The sequence below is a fragment of the Amphiura filiformis genome, chromosome 18, assembly GCF_039555335.1.
Source record: "Amphiura filiformis chromosome 18, Afil_fr2py, whole genome shotgun sequence".
Lineage (NCBI taxonomy): Eukaryota > Metazoa > Echinodermata > Ophiuroidea > Amphilepidida > Amphiuridae > Amphiura > Amphiura filiformis.
The window spans coordinates 6,367,026-6,391,066 of NC_092645.1; the positions used below are offsets into that span (position 1 = coordinate 6,367,026).

Genomic DNA, 24,041 nt, shown 5'->3' on the forward strand with positions numbered 1-24,041 from the left:
TTGAAAAAAGTGGTGGGGCGTTTATTTGAGGGGGGAGGTGACTATTTGAGGAAATACAGTAGTTAGAATGAAATGCATTCTCATAAAATCCTATTGAAAGAATCAACATTGATTCTGGCACAGTGCGATATAATTTTGACCCATTTAATGGATGCAACTTGAAAGTGTAAATTTGTAGGATTTTTCATTTTAAAACTTTGAATGGTCAAAACCTTCAAGATTTTCATGCTCCATGTGAAGTTCTGATGGCACTTAAGACAAGACACCAATGCTCACTGTCCAATTAGCTTAGCCTTATCATCACCTAGAGCAGATAAGGGATGACACTGATATCATCAAAATATGCAGCAGCAAATTAGACATATTTACGCTTGACTTGACGGGGTACTAGGGTATATCTATACGTAAAACAAATAAGAGATGAGTTACATGGAGTGCACCGAGAATATGCACACTGATCCTTGGTATTTGAGAAGATGTGATTTCTTGTTTGTTAGTTGCATTGGTCAAGAAATTGTTTAAAATATTTGCAAGTCACAAATTATTTTTATGACCTGTTTCAAGCAAACAAACAAACAAACAACACAGACAAGACAAAAAGCAACAACAGATAAACAGGAGATCTATACAATTAAGGATAATAATAAAGAAAATACAGTTTGTATGTTCGGGGGCGGGGGAGGTACTCGGTACAAATGACCATACAGGGATATGCTGTAAACATGGCTAGCATTTTCAGCCTTTTGGTATATCAATGACCACTTTTTCTAGCCCTATTTTGATATATGGATGGGTCTTTCAGAATTTTCTTAATTTTTTTGAAAAATAGCCCAATTTTGCCTCACTGTGGCCAAAATATTTCCCAAAAATTTGGGCGAAAATTTGTAAAAATTAAGATAAAAGTGTTAAATTTGGCTGAAAATTATGAATTTTGGTATATAGATGGGTCCAAATTTCTTGAAAAATTGGTATATTGATGGGTCAAATTCTCAGCAATACACCCCTACCCAAACCAAACTTGAGCACCCCCGGGTATGTTCAATCCTGATAAGGAGTGCCAAGTGAAATGCGGCTCTGCAACTCTAATAAAACCTTGACTTTGTATATTATGTTGACCGTTGTTGAGGCAAGGGTAAGGAGAGACATACAGCGAGTACTCAAGATAACCAATGTGCTGTTAATGCATGTGTTGTGTAAGGATGCATTAGGCTATTCCAATTGAAATCCATACACCCCCTATGGAAGACATCGTCCACACAGGGAGTGTAGATTTCAAATGGAGTCACCCACTTAGGTAACCCCATTTGAAATTTACACTCCCTGTGTGGAAGATGAAGTCCATGTCTTCCATAGGGGGTGTGTGGATGTCAATTGGAATTTCCCATTAGGCGAGCCCCATGGGTGTATGGCAAGTCACTTCAAGACATCAAATGACGGCATAAAATGTTCCAGCATAAGAAAAATGTTTGTGCTAGCGTTTGAGGCGGTGGCAGAAAATTTTGCAAAAATTAATAGAAAATGAATTTGGCTTGTGTTTTTGGGTGTTAGGATAGCTTAAATCTAACAATGAAAAAAAAACCCCATTAATTGCCAAGAAGGACTGGTGTGGGTGTTTGTTTATCATATATATCTGCCAATGTTTTGAGTAGTGGATAGCGGTGCAACTACTCAAAATATTGGTCAGCCCATCCATTATGCCACAATATCGGATAGGCCAAAGACAAATTCCTATCTTTTATTCTCTAATTTTTGTGTTTTTTTCATACCAAACTGGGACTTCATGACAACTTAGACACTAGGCTCTGGTATAAATGTATAAAAACACATGCTTGAATTTCAAACATGGCCAGTTGCGGCGCTACAAGGGGGCATTCCCCCCAATATTTTTCTTGTCTCTCAGTTTATCCCCCCCCACTTATGTGGTAAACCCCCCAAATTACGTAAATTTCCACATTTTATGGCAATTTTGAGCAAAATTTGTTCCCGCTGAAATTCACTTTGCCCCCCAATGCCCCGAAAAAATTCCAGGTGCCCCCACTGAACATGGCAGGTGACAGCAAACTTGGAGTAAAGTGAGAAGGGCTCTAGTCCATGTTATCTGAAAATTCAAAAATGCCTATATTGTGCTCCTATAATTATTTTAAGTTTGATCCCATAAAAGCATAATAAAGTCCCACAGTCTCATACCCTACAAAAGTTATGGATTCATTAGTCATTTAGCTATGTAACTTGTCACATTTATGATTGATTCAATATAAATGATTCTAGATATTTTAAATCAAATTTGATTTAGAATTATTAATGGTCTCCACCCACCCCCTCTGGGGGAAGGGAACATTGATGTTAATCACAGGTCTGTCTAGCCAATATATGTTCAGGAAATGACAATAGGTAATACAGAATTCATGACATGTGTTTGCACATATCTATACAGATAGATAACCTAGATATACGGTTACAAGATGGAATTTATTGAACATGTTTGTTTTGATGATATTTGGTGAAAGATGAGATGAAACTGATAAAAAATACATGAATAATGTCTTGGTATGAAGCTGTGTACATCTTATGCAATATTATTCACAAATTAAGATCTTTCTTTCATATAAACCTAGGCAAAATTGGCCTATTGTCAAGACTTGTCAAAAATTGTTAATATTTTTAAGAAACAGCAATCATGCAGTCAAGTTAGCTCAATTTGCAGGCAGGTGAGGCATTCTAGCTCAATCGATAAGGTGTTCGACTATGATGTGAGAGGTTGCGGGTTTGAACCCTGGCAGTGGTTTGTACATTGCTGCTATTGTGATAAGAGTAAGACTTAAATAATACTGCCTGTAAAAAATCAAACTCAACACTCTTAAAGGTCTCTCATACTGACAAATTTAAAGACTTCCAAGTGTTACAATGTTATTGTTAAAAAAAAACCAAGATGCCTAGCTGTCAGGACAGCCTATTTAGGGGTACAAGATTTTCCTTCCTACATGCTGAATTATTCACACACAAAGCATATTACCAGTATTGCAGGAAATTGTCAATGTAAAATTATTATGAAATATGATCTTCTGTGGCATTGTCTTTTTTAAGGACAGTTCTTGTTGAAACGAGTGTCTAATTTTTCTTGTGCAGGGATAGAAGAGATACAAGTTTTGTCAAACTTGTTTTCCATCTTCTTTCCTTGTATTTGAGACATGTGTCTATAATATCTCCAGGAACCTTTTTTTTGGTCTCTTTTTTTTGTCTCCAAAGCTCAAACCTGAGTAGCATAATCATGAAAATACACATGACCTGAAATAATGTTTGATGAAGTTGACACATTCGTTTGGGCTCTGCCTGTTATTTTTGAAGTGTTAACATAGTGTCAATGCAATGAGGCACACTGAGATTAATATGGAAATTGTGAATATTCAATTTCAATATATGTACCCTAGAAATGTATGATATTAGGTGTGAACATCGGCTTGTACCAGTACCAACTTGGTACATATTATGTCATCTAAATGATGTACAGGCTGTGGCACAGAGTTATCTGTGACATGGGGGTAAGGGGTAACATCTTACAGCATATCTTCAATACGAAAGGTCAACATTTTCGTATGATGGTCAGCTTGCCCATATACATAACTTTTGTTACCAGTTTGTTATTATTTTTTGAGAAAAATGCAAAAATAGTCACAAATTTAGTTACCACAGGGGTGTAGTACCCCCTTAAATGTTCAAAATGTAAATTTTTGCTGAACCATGAAATGGTATCAGCCTATAAGAGTGAATGTTACTAGCTTACTTACTAAGTTACTAGCTTACTGCCTAACCATTTGGTCTGAAATGGACATATCTCTAAATGCCACGAAGGTATGACCCCATGAGTGGTGTCATATGAAAGAGGAAAACATAAAGAATATAATAACAATATTTCCAAGCGTCAGAGGTCATCTTGGGGTCACAGGGGTCAAAAGGTCATTTTAACCGAAAATGCTCGATTGTGCTCAAAATTAAATGCAATGATCCTTATGACATTCTAAACATGTTTAAAACATTAAAAAATTTATTTAAGGTCATTGAAGGGTCATAAAGGGGTCAAAGGTCAATGTTTTCAAAATGCTCCAATTGAGCTGAAATTTAAATGCAATGATCCTTATGACATTGTAAACATTTAAAAATATTTTAAAATTCATTTAAGGCTCTTTAAGGGGGTCATAAAGGGGTCAAAGGTCAAGTTTTTCAAAATGCTCCAATTGAGCTGAAATTTATATGCAATGATCCTTATGACATTCTAAACATGTTTAAAATATTTTAAAGTTCATTTAAGGTCATTAATGGGCAATAAAGGGGTCAAATGTCAAGTTTTCAAAATGCTTCAATTGAGCTGAAATTTAAATGCAATGATGACAGTGGTATCTAGGCCTACCACAATATACTGCGAAGCCACATGGTTCAGCTATGGTGCGGTTATCGCTCTAGTTAATATCAACTTTGCCTCATTTTAATTAAAACAATGATGTCGCCCATGTTATATAAGACGATAGATGCAACTTCTCTTCCATCTTCTTTCTTCCTTCTTTCCTTGAACTTCTTGGCAAGAAGCAGAAAGGGAGTTTGGGTTAAAGCCATTTGCTGAGGAGAACGCCCTCAAAAAAATGTTAAATTCTGTTTTTTACACGATTGTAATGTACTTTAGTCAATAAAGATACTCTGTAAAAATCAAGACTTTAGGTGGTGTAGTTTTGTCAAAATTCTATATTTTGAGTAATATTATGGTACCGGCGCTGTACTATTACGATGGAAATATTAGTCGAACACGTATGCACAGTGCATTACCGGCGTCGCAGGGATACACACACCGAGGATCGTGCCGTATTACGACCGCAGGAGTAACATGCATGGGCGCTAGTAGTAAATTCCAATTTTCTATGCTTTACCTCACTTGTTCGGCTCAAAATTAAAAGGGGACATATCTGACAGTAAAAGCTAACATTTTCTGGAAAATAAATACTAATCTATTTTTACAGAAATGTTATAATATAACTTTAAGGCAAGCTACAATGTATTATAATATGTTGTAGGGAAGTGAAATATTTTATTTTTATTTGATGGACAAAAACTAGAACTTTTTATTTGCAAGATAACCACACAGCACAAATACCTACATTTTAAAATTCTGTTCACAGCTTTTAAGAAAATACTACTAGGGAACATTGAACTGGCACGTTACAGCATGGTATGGCATTCTCTGTAACCCATGCTACGTAGAAACATGCTCATCCCTCATTACACAGTTTGTCAATCCCAATATGCTTGTACATGCTTAGCTCGACCTCTGAATGTGGTGGGTACATAAACTCCACAACTTTAGGTTAAATTTTTAGCCATGAGTAATTGAGTATTGAGTGGAGCTGAATGGGCCTGTGCCATGGAATGAGGCTGATACAGCATGCAGGTTTCCTTTATGTTTTTTGTCACAGAGGCTTTTATTTTAAGTTGAAGAACCCTTGGTAAGAGTTGAAGAATCTCTGGAGAGTTACAAAAATAAATAACAAGACTTGAAAATTGATCATGAGGAAAAGTTTTTGATTGATCTGGAGAGGAGTTTTGTACGGAATTGACTGCGATTTGATAGCGTGAAGTTGGAACTGGAAAATGCTGACATCTGATGTTCTAGCACATACTTGCGTGCTTAAGTAATCAAATTGTCTTTTGAATCATAAAAGCAGATCAATTTAAGAATTTACTTGGTTCTTGAGATTAATGCTTGGTTTATGCATCTAAATGAGAAGTTTGTTTTGTATGTCTTTTGTTATTTGATAATTTCTGACAGAATCTTACATTTTGTTCTCTTTTCAGAAACATGCAAAAGGACACATGTTAGTAGAAAAGGCATGTCGGCACCTAGACCTTCAAGAAAGCGATTACTTTGGGTTAACTTATAAAGATAACGCAGAAGCTAGGGTAAGTGCATGTATTTTACCAGGTTTTAGAACTGATAAACCTAGTTTATATTCTGTAAACCGGGGAAAGCAAATTTCAATAGAAACACTTGTCTGCATCTAGATCTGCCCAGTTAGTGATTATTGTGGGGTAACTGAAGAAGCTAGGGTAAACATATAGGTTATACTAGGTGTAAGGACATATAAACCTGTTTTATATTCTGTAAACCCAAGTTATAAGCAATTGAAAAGATGTGTTGGCACTTCAAGAAAGCTGTTACTTTGCGTTAACTTATAAGGATGCTTCCGAAGCTAGCGGAAGTGCATGCATTATACCAGGTTTTAGAACAGAATGATCAGTATTGGGCTATGACCATTTGAAATCCATACACCCTCTATGGAAGACATGACCTTAATCTACCACACAGGGTGTGAATTTCAAATTGAATTACCTGAATTAGTGATTCCATTTGAAGTCTACACTCCCTGTGTGAAAACTTAAGGTTGTATCTTCCATGGGGGATACAGTGTTCAAATGGAATGGACCATTTTGTAAGCCTGAGTTATATAGCAGTTGGCAACTAGGGAAAAGCATGCCAAATCTTCAAGAGAGAGATTATTCCTAGTGCCAAGAGTGTCATAGAATAGCAAATAAGTAAAAGGTAGAAAATAAAGGCAGACCAAAACAAAACTTGGCTACAGTACTGGGCAAGGAATGAATATGCAGTTTCTACAGTTTTTGGCAGAGAAGGACGGCGGTTGTTTACATTTGGAGACCATGCAGAGCGTAAACAGGGAAGTGGGGTTCTGAATTGGATAAATCAATCTCCTGACAATCATAGCAACAGACCGATAATCTGATTGGCCGATTATGCGTCAAAACGTTGGTCGACGCAGATTGGTACCCTTGAAGGACATGCAAAGCTCCGCCTGTGTCGCTCATTAACAGGGCACTTGCATCAACCTGAGCAAAGGACTGCTGTTCTTCTCTGAAACCCAGTGTAGTCTATTGTAGTCTATCACAAAATCCAACTGATGTAACATCAATTGATTATAATAACAAATTACTGTACGCATTATTTTACAGAATTGGATAGATCCAGCCAAAGATATCAAGAAACAAATTAGAAGTAAGTACATCTTAAACTTTCTTTCCCAGCAATGCACCTCTATGCAGAAAAATGAGAATAATGATATAATACGCTCTAATCAAGGTGCACCCTGTCCGAAACACTGTCTATCCGAACCCCTGTCAGTCCGAAAATCTAACTGAAAAAGATGTCAACCCTAACCCTAGCCCTAACCCTAACTTCAATTAGATTTTTGGACTGACAGTGTTTCCGATTGACAGTGTTTAGGACTGACGGGGAGACCCCATTGTGAGAACCCAAAATGCGATTGAAATGAAATTTGTTACAGGTTGCCAACAGGGAAATAGAGTGCATTTCTAAACACATCTTCAGTGTAACCCTACAAGATGGATCTTTTTTTACTTCTTCCATACTTTTACTAAAGCCTCCGAAAACCAATGGTACGGTTCTTAATTGACCTTTTCATAAATCCCATAAGCCCGATGTTGTCATTTGATGTCACACCGACTTCGGTAAACGATGTGCGCATTGGCATGACGTCAAATGACGATATCTCAGGTATAACCGCAAAGGCTTATGGGATTTACCGAAAAGGTCGATTAATACTGATACTGAGGCCATGGTAAAAGGGAGCTATATATAGTCTGTCTTATCTGAAGTTGAGAGTAACGCCATGTTGAATTTAACGGTGGCTGATTTGAATCATGCACACTAGCCTAAACATGCGGGCGTTTATGCACACATAGAAGGGCGAGTTGTTCGTAGGCTGACAACGCAACCATGTAACCGCACTGATTAGAATCTGCATTGCAAACTCCATCATGGCGTTACTCTCAACTTGAGATGGCACAGCCTCCTCTTAGGGACGCACCATTAGATTCTCAGGGGGGGGCATGGGAGTTTGGGTCAGGCAAAATTTTTTTCGCCGCCGGCGTGGAATTTTTTTTTTTTTTCCCTCCGAGCACCAAATTTTTTTTTTTTTTGCCGCCTTTGGCGGCGAAGTCTTTTTTTTTTCAATTTTAATGTTAATTTTATACAAAGTTGGGTGGGAAATTTTTTTTTTACTCATCAGTGAAGCAAAAATTTTTTTTTTCATCTCACTAGTGGGCAAAGTTTTTTTTTTTCGTCTCACTGGTGGGCGAAGTTTTTTTTTTCAATCTAATGGTGCGCCCCTTAACAATCTTGCTTTCTACAATGATGTCAGAACACCTGGTTCACGCTATTTTAGCTTTTGAACCACAATCAAAATGATCACAATACAATCAAATGTCTTGCACAGGGAACCAGTAACTATGGTATCACTACAAATTTGGCCTGAAACTATCTAGAGATATATTATAGCATAATTTAAGTCCTAAGCCATGGCTATCTATAATTAAAGACAGAGATAAAAAGAATTTATCGCATCTGATGTCACTGTCAATTACGATCCTTGATTGGTTAGCACAGGTTAATAGCGCGTAAAAGGAAGACCAATCTATCTGGTGCTGATCGGAGAAAAGGAACAGCAGCAAATGGCGAAAAATTACGTACTTTTACAAGGCAAAAAGCAGCTTTTCTAGGTATTGTTGACATGGTGCCTTTGCCAAAGAAAGTTTCCTACGTAGACCTAACTTTTGAGATGGTTTGCATGTTTGAAAGTGCAAAATTAACAATAAGGCGACTTGTTATACCGCCGTGTTCAGCAAGTCATCATCATGACACTTGTAAACAAACCGTGCTCGAGTTTGATTGACAGATGACGTCAGACGCGATAAATTTGTTTTATCTCTGTCTTTACCCATTGCAGTACGTACACAGTACACCTGTAAATAACAGAGTTGGACACCTTATATGTGATGCGATCAAGCAAAATCAGTCGGAACTCAGACATATTACATTTTCAGTTTCTTATAGGATAATAAAAAGCATTTACAAAGCTGGATTTTGTAAAAAACTCCATTGAAATTGAACAATCAGTTTCAAAGATATGACCAATTAAAGAGTTTCCAAAACAAAAGAGGAAACAAAAGGAAATACCTCCTGTGTTTGGCTATATCTCAAAATCAATATTTCCGAGTTCCGACTGATTTTGCTTGATCGCATTGACCCAGGTTCGTTTTTACTGGCTATATTGATACATGGACTGGTGGTGTTTTTACTATGGTTCTAACTAGATCTTTCAAGTTGTGAAGACTTCCTTTTTAGCTGGTGATATGTACACTATTTTTGATCCCAACCATAAGGCTGATTTCCCATAGCAGCATAAAGGCGTGGTGCTGTAAGATGTCACCGTGCTCATATTTTAATTCCGATATATTAGCTCTGCTACATCTTATCTTTAGCATCATAGATTTTGTGCAGTCAGGTTGTGAATATTTCCTCCTCACATCTCAGTTGGCAAGTATCGAAAAGCTGTGAAGAAGTAACAGCTAGGTGCTGTGTAGCTTTTGAATATTACATGAAACAAATCAGGCGTATTCATGTGGCGACCTTGGGGGTTATCAAACTCTTGCACATGAGAGAAGTTTCTAGAGATAGGTGTAGATGGTGTGATTGAAAGAAACGAGGAGAGGAGGGAGGTTACATTGTGCTACTGACCTGAGCTAAAGGTGTGTTTTATAATTAATCTTAGGGTCTGTCATGTCAAGAAAATGTCGAGATAAGATTCATATTTATGTGTCGTCTTCAACATGATCTTTGGAGCCGTAAGTCAAATTTGCATGCAGTTCTCAACATACCCGGGTATATATGCCCCCACCCAGATTGATGATTCCACTCAAAACATGGGGTGGGATTATGCTCAGGGAGGGCTAGTATTTGAATTGAATTAACAAAAAAATCTTCACAATTTGTATTATAAAATCATCATCATCAGTGTTAACCCTGTGGGCCTCGGATTGGTTAATTACATGATATAATCATCTCAGTAACCAATCAAACTGGAGCTTTTAGATAGATATCTTGGTACTTTTCAGCTTATTCCCCTTCGGCCCTACTGACTATTGTTACCATATCTATGATTGGCTCAATACATGACGTAGTCTTCTTTTTAACCAATCAAAATGGTTCTTGATAATTCAGCTGGTAGTGCACATTGGGTTAAAACATGTCTCATTGATGATATCAGAATAAACATTGATTTGATTTGATTCTAGCTGAAAGTTCTTCTGGACTTCTTACCCAAGCTTCTAGAATTGTTTGAAAATTGCGATGGGAAAAATTATTGCAAAAAACTGCAATTTGTATAGCCTTGTTGTAAAGATATGGAAATAGGTAAACACATGTAAGAAGCATCAAGATGAAACAACTTTAACAGATGCAAATAACTAATTGCATGTCATCCCGTAGATATTAATAGCATGATTAGTTGGCATGAGGTGCAGTAAATAGTACCAGAACTGGATCTTCTCCATACAGAACTGTATCCTGCATTCAGGAGAGAAATACTAGAATGATTTAAATTACGCTGTAAATCTTGTCTGAAGGTGTTATAATGGGCTATTCCATCTAATATCCACACTACCACTGTGGAAGATTTAACCAAAATCTTCCACAGAGGGAGTATAAGTTTCATCTAGAATAGACAATTTAGTAACTTCAATTAAAATACTCACTCCATTTGTAGAAGATATAGGTAAAGAAATTACAGGGGAGTATGGTTTTCAAAATGATTAACTCGGACCAATTACATTTGAAAAACATATACCCCCTGTGGAAAATATTTCCAAAATCTTCCACAGGGGTATTGTGGATTTCAACTGGAATAGCCAAATTATGTAAATGGCTGTTTACTGAAATGAAGGTTTCTGCAAAGTTCACCGGATTCTCACAGTGGGTTTGGGTGGAATAATTACGTATTTCGACCACACACACACCCAATGTTGTTGCTTTAAGATTGTCAAAAGCAGCAAATTACATTTTTTTGCTTCGCTAACTATAATGTACATAAGAATCTAATACAAGCAACCACCCAGCCTGCCAGTTCCATTGTACGTGCACTGATTAAGTAGTAACATCATGAATAGAATGGTCTCATCCCAGTGCCACAGTTAGACAACTGCCATGTAATGCTCTGTATGCTGGCCATACGCTATGGACCACAATGGCCTCATCCCAATGGCATAGTTCAATAACCTCAATTAAACAATCATAGTGAAAAATATGACCTCAAGTTGCAGCGTATAAGTTTTTGTACCCAAATTTGTCAACGGTCGTTCAATGACTGTACAGATGTATTGGAGTTAAAGAATTGTGCCCTGATAGATGAATATGTTGTAGATCCTAGTGATAGGCTTCAACATCAAAAGTCCCAAGTTTTGAGATATTTTCTCAAAATATCCAGAGCTGTCTTAAGAACCACTGATCCAATACTAGCCTTGTTACTCATTTTAATGTATTTTCCATGCTGATTATAGTCATGATAATAATATTTACAACGCTGAAATTTTTTTAATTAAAAAAATGAATTGAAAATTGTTGTCTTCCGTCGATACCCTCATGGAGAGAGTTAACAATCATAGCTCACAATTTGACCTCAAGTTGTTGGAGGATGAGTTTTTGTACCCAATACATTCAAAGGTCATTCTGGGAGTCTACACACATAATAGGGTTGAAGAACTGTGTATGTGGGGGTGAGATTGTTTGAGAATCTAATGTGAGGGAAACGCTGAAGTGACGTGGGAAATATGGAGCAATTCTCTTGTGGAATCCTGTCTGCCCGGGCCCTGTCATGTTGTGTTGCAGAGAGAATGTTGTATAGTAGATTAACAATGGCCTGGTTAACTGTGCATAATGTGACAAACAATATTTGTAGGTTTCCTGCAGAGATGGGAATAAGTGAAGACTTCTGAATGTACATGTAATGCAATAAATATATCCATCCAAAGCCTGTGCTGTAAAACTAGCATGAAGCAGCTATCTATCTCTAAGGGAAAAATACACTAGGCTCCACAACATGCTCATCTACCAGGGGCACAGTTCCCAATACATTTGTACATTTATTGAATGACCTTTGAAAATTTGGGTACAAAAACTCATACTCATACTCTGCAGCTTGAGGTCAAATTTTGCACTGTGATTGGTTAATTGAAGTTACTGAACTATGTCATTGGGATGGGGCCATTGTGGTCCATAGTGATAGCAGGGCTGAACCAGGCTCTACTTCTGTTGGAGTGGATTTTATCTGAACTGGGAGCTACCTGCAACTAACCAAGAGTTATAACACTGCTACGTATATCCCGACATGCAAATATGGGATATATATTCAGATTTTTTACCACGAGACTGTGTCAGCTTAAAAGTAGCTCAGGCTGGTCATGTTATAGAAGAGACTAACCAGGAGCTATTTCGTTATAACCGGTGAGGAAATAGAGTCCGCGCCCACCTATTTCCCCATTGGCTATCTCTTCACTCTAACACTCCCAGTACTACAAAATACTACATGATACATGTTTATGCACTGCGTGTGCACTGTGCATGCATGTGATGATGCAATCACCCTAAAGAAGAAGAGGAAACATTTTTTTGTCGGGTGTTGTTTTGAATCAGGGACCCTCTCATCTACCAATACACAGTTCTTTAAACATTGGGCTATTCCAGTTGGAAATCTATTTACCCCCTAAATAATATGGAAGACTTGACCTTATCTTCCACAAAGAGAGCGTGAATTTCAAATGGGGCTACCCGAATGTGACTCCATTTGAAATTACTCCCTGTGCGGAGCTGTATGGATTTCAACTGGAATAGCCCAAACTCAACTCCAAAACTTGAGGTCAACATTTTGCGATATGATTTTGTTGATGGGTAAGGGAACTCTGCTAATTAGACCATTCATCTATATACTAGGATCCACAACATGCTCATCTAATCAGGGCACTGTTCTTTAACCCCAATACATTTGTATATTCATTGAATGACCTCTGAAAATTTGGGTACAAAAACTCATACCTTGCAACTTGAGGTCAAATTTTGCACTATGATTGTGTAATTGAGGTTATTGAACTATGCCGTTGGGATGAGACCATTGTGGTTCATAGTGATAAGTGTAGATCTGAAATGATGAAATTGTGTCAATCTCTTACAAAGAAACTGTTTTACTCAAAATCACAATGGACTTAATTTGGGCGCATACAACAACATTTCCACTTTCCGAAATTGGTTTAGAGTATGGTAATCCCTAGACCTTTCGCATGTATGTTTGACTGAACCAAAAATATGTAGGAAGAAAGAGAAAGTACCGTCTTTATGGATTAAATGCTTACTGACTATGTGGAAAAACACTTACTGACTGTGTGGAAATTAAGTGGTATTTAGGTGTAAATGCCATGCTGGATGAATTGATTTTCAGAGCCCATCATCATTATTCTATTTGTTTTCTATGACTCTGCCATTTGTGCTGCTGAACCATGCAACCAGTCCCCTCTCCCCTCTCCCAGGCACTCGTATTTTGGAAGTGAAAAATAATCCTAATGTTTTGAACATGGAAGATGAAAGATGTTGTAATGTAATTTAGTGCTAGTGCATAAGAAATGAATGAACAAGCAAACACAAAAGTAAAGCATCAAATATGGTGGTTTTTTTTTTAGGAGGTCCTTCCAGGCAGCAAAATATTCACACATGTTTTCCTATCTCTGGAATGGCAGAAAATCCTGATAAACTACTTTGGATACTTTTTGATCATTTTTCAGGAAATCTTAAAGCTTACAAAAAAAGGCCAAAAAAAAATTGTTTGTCCACGTTCGACCGACCGTGTACACTGGTCCCGACCGTGTTCTTTTTTTTTTTTTTTTAATATCGTTGAATGTGCTAGTAAAACAGTGGTTAGTATAAATTTACAGAAAGAAAATGTAAAGAAAATGAACAGTATAACATGCAGAACCATCTCAAGAGTTAAACCAGTAAAGTGCTGTGTGTTTTGACTTATTTACCAGTCTTCAAATTGTCAGTTTCAAGTGCAATATCTGTAAAAAAAAATATTAAAAAATCTGACCTACCGACCCAACTGTTTCATAAGCCTCTATGGACAAACAAACAATTTTTTTTTTTCCCAATGTTCCAAGCAAACTAATGCTAAAACATTGTAGACGTGTACACTGTTGCTGTGTGATCCAGTTGTAGCTCCACCAGTAATTTTGGGTGCTCCCATCTGATAGTGATACAGGGACCATTTAGAGTTTTCCTCAGATTAGGGCTGGAAAAATGAAAATTTCCTGGAAGATGATCAAAATTTCCTTCAAAAGACAAATTTCCCTCCAAATTCTTATGTATTTCTTTGTTTAAGGACCTTAATCTCCCACCAAACTTCCAAATTTCCCAGGAAGGAGCTTCCCACTTTCCACATTTTTTCCAGGCCTGCCCGGAGTCAGCCCAGGCGGCGGGGGCGGGGGCGGGGGCGGGGCGGGCGGGCAAATTTTGATCATTGCAGGAAAACAGGACGAAGGTGTGTATTGGCAAAAACTCATGTGACTGCCATATTGTTAGGTCTTCCCAGGGTAGTAAAATATTTAGTTCAAGGAAAACAATACAATTCTGTGAACACTTGATTTCTGTACACAATTTGTCAGCTCAGAATGTGTTATGTTCGTTTGCAGCGACTCATGTTTTATATGTTGTCCGCGACCTTGAGCTTTCCCGAACATGTCTCTGCTTGCTCTCAAACATGGTCATTCACGAGGACACATTAATTTAACCCTAATATGCTTGTACAGTCATAGAATGACCTATGAATGTGTTGGGTACAAAAACACACACTCCAAGAACTGGAGTTCAAATTTTGAGTAGTGATTTTTAAATTAAGGTTATTGGACTTTGCCTCTAGAATGAGACTACGTCGATGTTTGCGCTATTAATAGGTCTCATATTTACAGCAGACAGATTTGATTTGCTCTTTTGTGAATCGTCTCTCCAATCCAGTGTCAATATAGAACAGTCATATTTACGCATGGAGAAATTTAGGAAATGGATTCAAAATGAAACAATCAAATCGCAATTTTGGCGAGGCTGCTGCTGCGATAAAGCCGATACCGGCGAATTAGCAGAGTGGAGGGCTTTGTTTTATATGGTATTAATATGAAGAAGATTTAATGTCATGTAGTCGGTTGACGATAAAGGTCAGCTTCCCTGTGAGGTTATTGATTGACTATTGGTTTGCAAATAGATGGGGAAGCAGAATTTCTTTTCTTCAATTATTGATGTGAGTGGGATTTTAAAAGCAAATCTTGTCTTGGTGATACTTACTTTGAATAATTTTCATGGAGTTGATAATAATGATGAAAAGTATCAGTGGTGTAGTCCCCTCCCCAGAATTTTTTTGAGGGATTAAATGGGGACAGCAAAGAATAAAGTCATTAAAATGACTATATATGTGACAAAAATTGCATTAGAATTAGGGTTAGGTTGAGAAAGCCTGTACATAACACCAATTTTTCATCATCAATCCATCCCCCCCCCTTTGAAAATGTTTAAATGTGGGAGGGGGGGTTGTTTGTAGAGAAAATACAGTACTTAATCAATTCCCTGTCCCGATCAGTGCTGAATTTAGAGGGGTTTTACATGCACAAATGCATGTAACTTTGGCTCTGCATGTAAAATTTTGCCTGTGCATGCAAAATTTTGTGTTGTTCAGCCCATTTTGAGAAAAAAAATCAGAGTTGTGCATGTAAATTAATTTCCTAAATCGACCCCTGGTCTGAATAATGAAGAGGTTTTCCTTGATAAATATTCACCATATAATTTAGATGGATTGGCTGAGTGGATGATTAGTAAATGTCTCATTAGGATTCATTCATTATTCATGATGATACCATTGGTAGGTGATTTGTCAAGTGCTTACCTATTTACTGTAATTATGTATTTGCTTTAATATTCATTATTAGCATCCATCACCGTCATTCCTTGACAACTATCATCATCATCATCATGAGTGCAGACGTTGATTATAACAAGTCGTCCTGGCAATGCAGGCAATTGGGTACCGGTAGAAATGTCCGAGAAAGGTTTATTTATTGTGCTGATCAGTTCCTAGATCGACTTTAGACATATGTGTGCGGAACATGCAGAAATTTGCAATGTTATTGATAAAATCATTGAAATTAAGCGAAATATTTATTGGATGAAACAGGCCAAATTTTATCGCAGTATTTCAAGCCAAATGGATAACTTTCAAACAGCGTCGCCTACTCCCTGGTCGGTATACCACTGAGGCAGGTACCTTATATTTGTCAGTGGGACATATACCAGTTTCGAGTTGTAAATCATTCTCATATCTGCCAGGAGAAATTTCCTACACTCAAAAATTAAATGGACATTATTAAATTTTGGCTGTTACAAAATCTAGTCAGTTACTGTCTGCTAGAACTAAACCAAACACAGATTATTCAATTCCCTCAGTTGATTTGGTTGCCAAGTTCTATAAGAGAATGAAACAGTTTGTAAAAAAAAAAACGAATTGTAAAGAACAAACTTGAAATTTTGATTTGATAGCTTCTTATCCATCTTAACCCCATGAGAACTACCTGCCGATTGGCCAAAAAGAAGTTTTCATTATCAATTGGCCCAATCAGCAACATTGTTAGAATAATTTCACCACACAAAAATATTGGGGTGAATAATTTGCAAAGCTTCATTCTGATTGGTGATTGAAATGATGATATCATGTAATTGACCAATCAGAGGCAATGTTAGATCGGCAGCTAGTGCTCTAGGGGTTAAAAAAATTGATGTACCAAGTCGTCTCTGTACCTGGCACTTTGCATAATAAGCACTGTTTTTGTTTACGGAAGTAAAAATATTCTCTATCATGGATCCGTTACTTTGCATATATTTAAACTCATTTTCTCAATTTCAAAATCAAAATTGCTCATTTGTCATTCTAGATACTAAAGTAGAAATTGAAGTAAACGTTATGACGTTAACATTGATTAGTTCAACAAACTCGTCTTATCTTATTTTATAAATAATCCATTTTCAAAGTGGTGTTAAAATCTACGATTAATCGTCTTTCATCAAAAATATACACACCATTGGCGTCACAACGGTTAATTCTCTTGCTGACATCTATAACGATTTAATCACTAATTGTATCTGAAGTGCGGGAGATGAACCGATGGCATTTTCACTGCAAGGTAACACAGGTGGAAGTACACTTGCTCCGAGACAAAAACGGAAACAATTAAGTATCAGAAACATGATGAGTTACAACGTGTTCGATAAATGATTAGTAGATTGGTACATTACTAGAAATTAAACCCTTCCTGTGAAAAGGCTGTGGGTAGCAGACGACAGATTGTAAAGCATAGAAATTTGTTGTTTAATGCTCTGTGTCCTAGCTAAGGCTTCAACATAAAAACTACTAAGTTTTGAGATATTTTCTTAAAATATCAAGAGCTATCTCAAGAACTACTGAACCAATGCTACACTGTACATATATAATAATGGTTATGAAAATCTACAATTCTGACATTTTTGAATTTTTCAATCTTGTCTGCAGTTGACACCTGCGTGGAGAGTGTTAATTTGGTTTCATTTTAGATGTGGAATTAGCATGAAAAAATAAGCTTCAGTATGCGATAATATGCGTATAAGTAAGGAGCATAGCACTGATGCAAGTTGCCTTTTGGTGTTGCCTTTAGTTTGCAGACAACTGGTTGCATCAGTTCATTGAATTTGCCATTTCCACAACAGTATGAAATTAGCTTGAAAGAGATTCATTATATAGGATTGAATCTTTGGCACCTTAGAATTTTGTAACACCTGTAGAGATAATTTCTGCAGGTGGTTCAAAGTTTTCAAGGAATAATGTGTACTTTCATGCGAAGAAATGCTCATAAATTTTGGATCTTTAATAAATAGCTTGGATGTCATATAGAAAAGTAGCAGACAGCAGGTTAAGGAAAGAAATCCATTTTCACACCAGTGATATTATAGACCAACATTGGCTTTTATGTCTAATCTATACTCATAGTAAAATAAAAAAAAACCTCACTGACACTGCTGAGCTATTTGAGGATAGTGTAGATATGGTTCTTTCTCATTTTCACTTTAAAATTTATGAACAATGTTAATGTAATTTTGAGGCAGGTTTGGCTGCTTGTTTTAATTTTGACATGTCTTTATTTAGGATATACAGGGGTGAATACAACTGGTACCTTAATTTTTTGGCTTACTGTACTTGCAATTGGCATGTTAAGTTTAAGTTTATAGGTAACGTAATAGCATGCAGTTTCAGTGACTCTCAGCCCAAGGATGGGTATTTTTTCTGGCCATGAGTATAGGTATTAAGGTACATTGTAAAAATAGCACAAATCTGGCTATATATAAAGCATGGATATGCAATCACTTTAAATTGCAAATAAGGTGCTCACGATTGATATGTTGCTATCTCTGGATTCAATTCTTCTAACTGAAAAGAGCTGCTGTGTGTGTCAAAATTATGGTTATTAAACAGTCTGAACAAGTGACATTTTCTGTTAGGTGCATGTTGAATAGGAAGTAAACCAGTTTGACATAAAGCAGCTAATTATAATGCAGAACAATTTAATCCAGTGGTAGTGATGTCTCACTAGGTTCCACAACATGCTCATATATCAGGGCACAGTTCTTTACCCCAATTGTATATTCATTGAATGACCTTTGAAAATTTGGGTACAAAAACTCATACTCTGCAACTTGAGGTCAAATTTTGCACGATAGTTGTTTTATTAAGGTTATTGAACTATGCCATTGGGATGAGGCCATTGTGGTCCATAGTGTCTGGACCTGCGCAGATCAGGAGGTACAGTATTGAGAAATTTGGAAAATGGTGTGCGACTTGAAGAAGAGTTGTGAGCACAACGCTGCTGTGTTATTTACTGTGCAAGTGACTGAGTAAAATTATGCAGTTTGTGCTCTTCCAACTTGCTTTTATACTAAGCCAGTTCTGTTATAGACTGTTATGGCAGATTAAATCACTGTAAAGCATCAATGACATGAGACAAATACAGAAATCTGGTCTTAAACCAACCAACAAATGAAATAACTCAGAGCAGCAAATTGATTTACATCCATTTACTTCACCCAGCCTACAGCTAAACTAACAGCATCTAAAATTAAGCCAATTTGTGTGAGCCTCTATTTCTCTTCCTCTATCTCCGTCTCGTTCTTTTTTCACACCAATCTTGTAACTCTTGTTGTCGTACAAATAGAGGTGAATATCTATTTGTATTGGTTGGCTGCTAATAACTACCGAGCATGACAAATGCATATAATAAGCCAGTCACTGTGAATCAAAATCGCCTCACTCCCTGTGACGTAAGTCATTAATCTGTATAAAGTAGTACAATTCAAATTGACCTGGGGATGAGTTTCAGTACCCAAAACATACAGGGTTATGCCTTGAGTGTTATGGCATATATGGCCAGTGAACTGTGGCCTCAACTAATGGGAGTGTACAGGTATAACTTGGGATTGGTGTATTACGGAGAGAATATTGTTTTGAGAGATAACTACGAATGTGTGGATTTGAATTGATGTCGTAGCTTGGTGCAAATGAAACCTCTGGCGAAGAATATTAAGGCCAGTGTACACTCTGGCATTTGGCTATTCTATTTTAAATCCATACACCCCTATAGAAGACCACATTTAATTTTCCACACAGTGTGTGTGAATCTAAAATGTGTACATCCATATCAAAACGATGCACTTGTCGGCTGCTACATGCGCGTCATTTCACATAATAGCTGGGAATAAATACCAGACTCATCTCAAGTGGAGGTCACTTCAAATCATCCCCAACTGACAGGATTATGAAATGTTCGCTGTATTAATAAGCCATGTGACTTGGGGATGATATAAAGTGCCCCCCACTGAAATGAGTCTGGTATTTATTCCCAGTTATTATGTGAAATGAGACACATGTAGCAGCCGACAAGTGCATCGTTTTGATATGGATGTACACAAATGAGGTTATTTGAATGGGTGACTCGATTTGAAATCTGCACCCCCTGTGTATGAAAGTATAGGCTCCCAGTCATGTATGAAAGTATAGGCTCCCAGTCATGTATGAAAGTATAGGCTCCCAGTCATGTATGAAAGTACAGGCTCCCATGTATTATGTATAGGCTCCCAGTCATGTATGAAAGTATAGGCTCCCAGTCATGTATGAAAGTATAGGCTCCCCAGTCATGTATGAAAGTATAGGCTCCCAGTCATGTATGAAAGTATAGGCTCCCAGTCATGTATGAAAGTACAGGCTCCCATGTATTATGTATAGGCTCCCAGTCATGTATGAAAGTATAGGCTCCCAGTCATGTATGAGAGTATAGGCTCCCAGTCATGTATGAACGTATAGGCTCCCAGTCATGTATGAAAGTATAGGCTCCCAGTCATGTATGAAAGTATAGGCTCCCAGTCATGTATGAAAGTATAGGCTCCAAGTCATGTATGAAAGTATAGGCTCCAAGTTATACAATAGGCTAAATGGGAGCTATTCCAATGGGCAAATAGAGCCTGCATATCTTTTTGTTATCCTGCTTCTAAAAAATACAAGTTGTCAGAATTTTGTTGGAATAAATTAATCATGTTGTAGACGTAGTAAGGTTTATCTGTGACCAGCTTCAAAGCTAATATCAGAAGTTAAATTCAAAGCCTATCAGAAGCTAAATTGTGTGTGTGGTTGACAGTCCAAAGCTACGGAAATCGGCATTTCATCAATTATGTCTATTGTCTGACCTCTTTGTAGCAATTAATTTGGAATCGTATCGATCAATTATTCTCCCAGGGTCCATCTTTTTCTTGCGGTCTAAATCGTCTGTGACATTTGGGTCAAGGTTGCGCTTGAAGCTGTTCTTGTTCTGAACAATCGGTACAGAATTTTGTTTAATATCCGGATGTATTAACTTGGAAAAAATGTTTAAAGCAATTGATTTGGATGAAGCTTGGCAGGTTGCTTGATGTGTAATATTTTTCTTGAGAGCAATCTATTATGTAGATGTATCTATAATGTAGGCTATATATACTGCGCCAATAAAGTATCCTTACACTTGGAAAAATAATCACAATTTCCGAACTGAACAATATTGGGGTAAATTTGTTTTTTTTTAATAGATGCACTAGCTAATCCTGCACATTATTCAAGAAGCAAAGTTACAAGCATTTGATTAGACGAAGGTCCAGTTTTAAAAGTGACAAACTAGCCTATTCAAAACTCCACAGACTAGACATCTGGTTTGAGAGTGGTGAATGGCTAATTTATGCGCTTGGCTTTAATTTAAAACAAAAGGAACAAAAGAAAATTGAAACAAAAGAACTGACAAATAAATTGAAAGCTTTGAAAAGTACAGAGAAGTAAAAACTGAAATAAAACTGCTTTAAATAACGCTTCATTGAAGAAACTGTGTTGTCTCTTTGTTTCGCTTGTTGGAATCTTTTTGCGCCTTGTATAGGCCAGTTTGTCACTTTTAAAACTGGACATTCGTCTATTCAAATGCTTGCAACTTTACTTCTTGAGGTCACATTGGATTCAATGTGGTGTCATAATGTGCAGGATTAGATAGTGCATCTATTAAAAAAACAAATGTACCCCAATATTGTTCAGTTTTAAAATTGTGATTATTTTTCCAACTGTAAGGATACTTTATTGGCGCAGTATATTTTGTACATTAAGAGGGTTGTTTGAAGAATGATTTTGCTTCAGGCTGTATTTAATTGAAAAAAAAAAGATATTTTTTGGGTCCAAGTAGATTGATATTGACTGAAATCTTTTGGAACTGATTTTTTTTCCAGAAATATATTTGCAAAAATTGTTTTCAGATTTTTCAAGTTTTTTTTTTTTTAGGGCCACGTCCATAGAACCATAGAAGTGAGAGATCTTACTTCCATGGTAGAAGAGGTATGCTTTTTGGTCACAAAAAGTATGTGGTCTTTTTGCTAAGCTCTCAAATAGCTCAATCTATGGTGGCACAGTTCTATGACCCTTCTATACTAATACACTCATAAAATGACTCCTGGATAAATTGGGTACTAAAACGTGCGCTTCACAGTATGAAGCCAGTTTTTGAGCTACCACTTTTGAATAGGGGGGCATTGAACTTTGGGTTTGAGAGCATTTTAGCTCCTGGTATGATTGTAATCATGAATCGCCCTGCTAGCTCTATTTATAATATAAAAAGCAAAAATTTATTTTATAAAAAGCTAGATAAAACATTGAAAGTGGGGACAATTCTGAAAATTTCTTTGATTGGGTGCTCACCTGGGACCTGTTAGAATTATTCAAGCAAAGGGGGGATTATATTCAGGGTATTATAATCTGTATTCCCTACTATCTGTGTGACCTATAGTTACAGGCTAGACCAGATTGTCTACAGTCTTGGCGTATTAAACAGATTTCACATTCTGCATGTTGAGTAAAAAAGCAGTTAGTAGATAGGGCCTTTTTGCACTTAGGCCAAAAAAAAAAGATGTTTGCTTGCCCTCAACCGACCGACCCTAATTTTGGATTTTTCTATTTACTGTACAAAAGAAATTCCTGAGAAAGTTTTTTTTTCTTTTCAAATTTTTGCATTCTGAAGATGTAAAAAAAAAAAAGTATTTTAGAGCTAGTGTTCAACATTTTAGTTGTTTTGTAATATTAGTTGATTCATTTTGACACCAAAATTGTCTTGATTTTTCATATTTTGAGCCTTAATTAATACAAACAGTAGAGTTTGCTAATAATTAAAAAAGAAAGGAAAAAAAGAAAAGAAAAAGAAATCCCGACTGACCGACCCAATTTTAAAAATTCATTTGAGGGCAAGCAAACAATTTTTTTGGCCTTATGTTTTCCTTCTGATGTCCAGAAAATGTCATGAGGATATCAATTTCAGTCCTCTTTGATTTTTTTAGAGCCCTATATGTGAATACTCAAGTGTAACTCAACACCAAGCAAACATGATTCCCTATACCGAGTGGCTAACTCAGCAAATGTGCTATGTGGTTTACAATACACCATAGCATTACGTGAAGACGCTCATTAAGCCGTGTGTAATATCACATGAGAGACCATGGCGGCATATCGTCTACTAAAGATCAAACCCGGTCATGAAATGTGGAGTAGGTTTGAAAGCGATGCAGTGTGTTTAATTAGTTACATGCTGTACTACATACGTGCTTGGCCACACCTCGTTTTACAGGTTTAGCAAGTGTTGGCATTGACACAGATTAGCAAATAGCTTTGTCCATGGTGTTATTATTCAATGCTCTATCTGCATGCCTGTTGTTTTCTGTCCATGGTCCTTTCTAAGTTCCTGCCATTTTTTTTTGTGGGAGGGGGCAAAATGCCTCTGTGGTGCTGCCAATGTACATCTATGATGTCATTTGTTGATGCCTCTTTTTACCTCGGTCGCTTTTCTACCAAAAGTGGTATCACATTTGAAATTCAATATTGTCTTAAGGGTACATGCCCATGAGTTTCATTCAGGGGCGTGTTTGTAAAACGGCACAGCGCATTAGTAAAGAGAATAAAAATACTAAAATTTTCACCGGGTTCAACCACTGCCAATTTCACTGAATGCTAAAGATGCCTATGCTGTGCCACGGTGACTGTGGTTAACATTCGCGATTTTCAAAGATATACATATCAACACGCTTTCTAGTGTATTGAAAATCATTTTGATTTTGATTTTGGTAGGAATACGGTCATAGAAAGACATATGACTCTACTTGTCTGTTTGTTTTTCATTTAATACAAATTAATTTTGATGAATTGAACTGGTACAACTCTTAGCACTCGTGATAAACGACGATTAATTTAGTAATAATAAAATGAAAACGCTGGGTCATTCACGACGTCATAATCATCAAAAACATCGACAATTCAAGACTCTGTAAAAACAAATCAAGAATTTTCTGGGATAATTGCAACTAAGTGCAATGAAAGTTATGATCTAAGCTACCAGATGCATCATTAATTTCCTGACTATGATATTTAGTTGTGGGAAAAGATTACTTTAATGTTTTGGCGGGATTATTTCCCGCCAAAAATTTCTACCAAAAAGAGCATGTAGCCTTAAAGAAACACCTTTGGTACATGTCACAA

At 36.8% G+C, this 24,041-nt stretch overlaps 1 protein-coding gene across 14 annotated transcripts in view; it reads left to right on the forward strand.

Annotated features, from left to right (window-relative positions):
- LOC140139799 (protein 4.1-like) overlaps positions 1-24,041 on the forward strand; it is a 228,181-nt gene that overhangs the window by 112,792 nt on the left and 91,348 nt on the right. For all 14 annotated transcript variants that reach the window (XM_072161510.1, XM_072161512.1, XM_072161518.1 and 11 more), the window contains exons 5-6: positions 5,839-5,943; positions 7,009-7,051. In XM_072161510.1, coding sequence (XP_072017611.1) covers positions 5,839-5,943; positions 7,009-7,051 — 148 coding nt within the window. The remainder of the gene's footprint in view (positions 1-5,838; positions 5,944-7,008; positions 7,052-24,041) is intronic.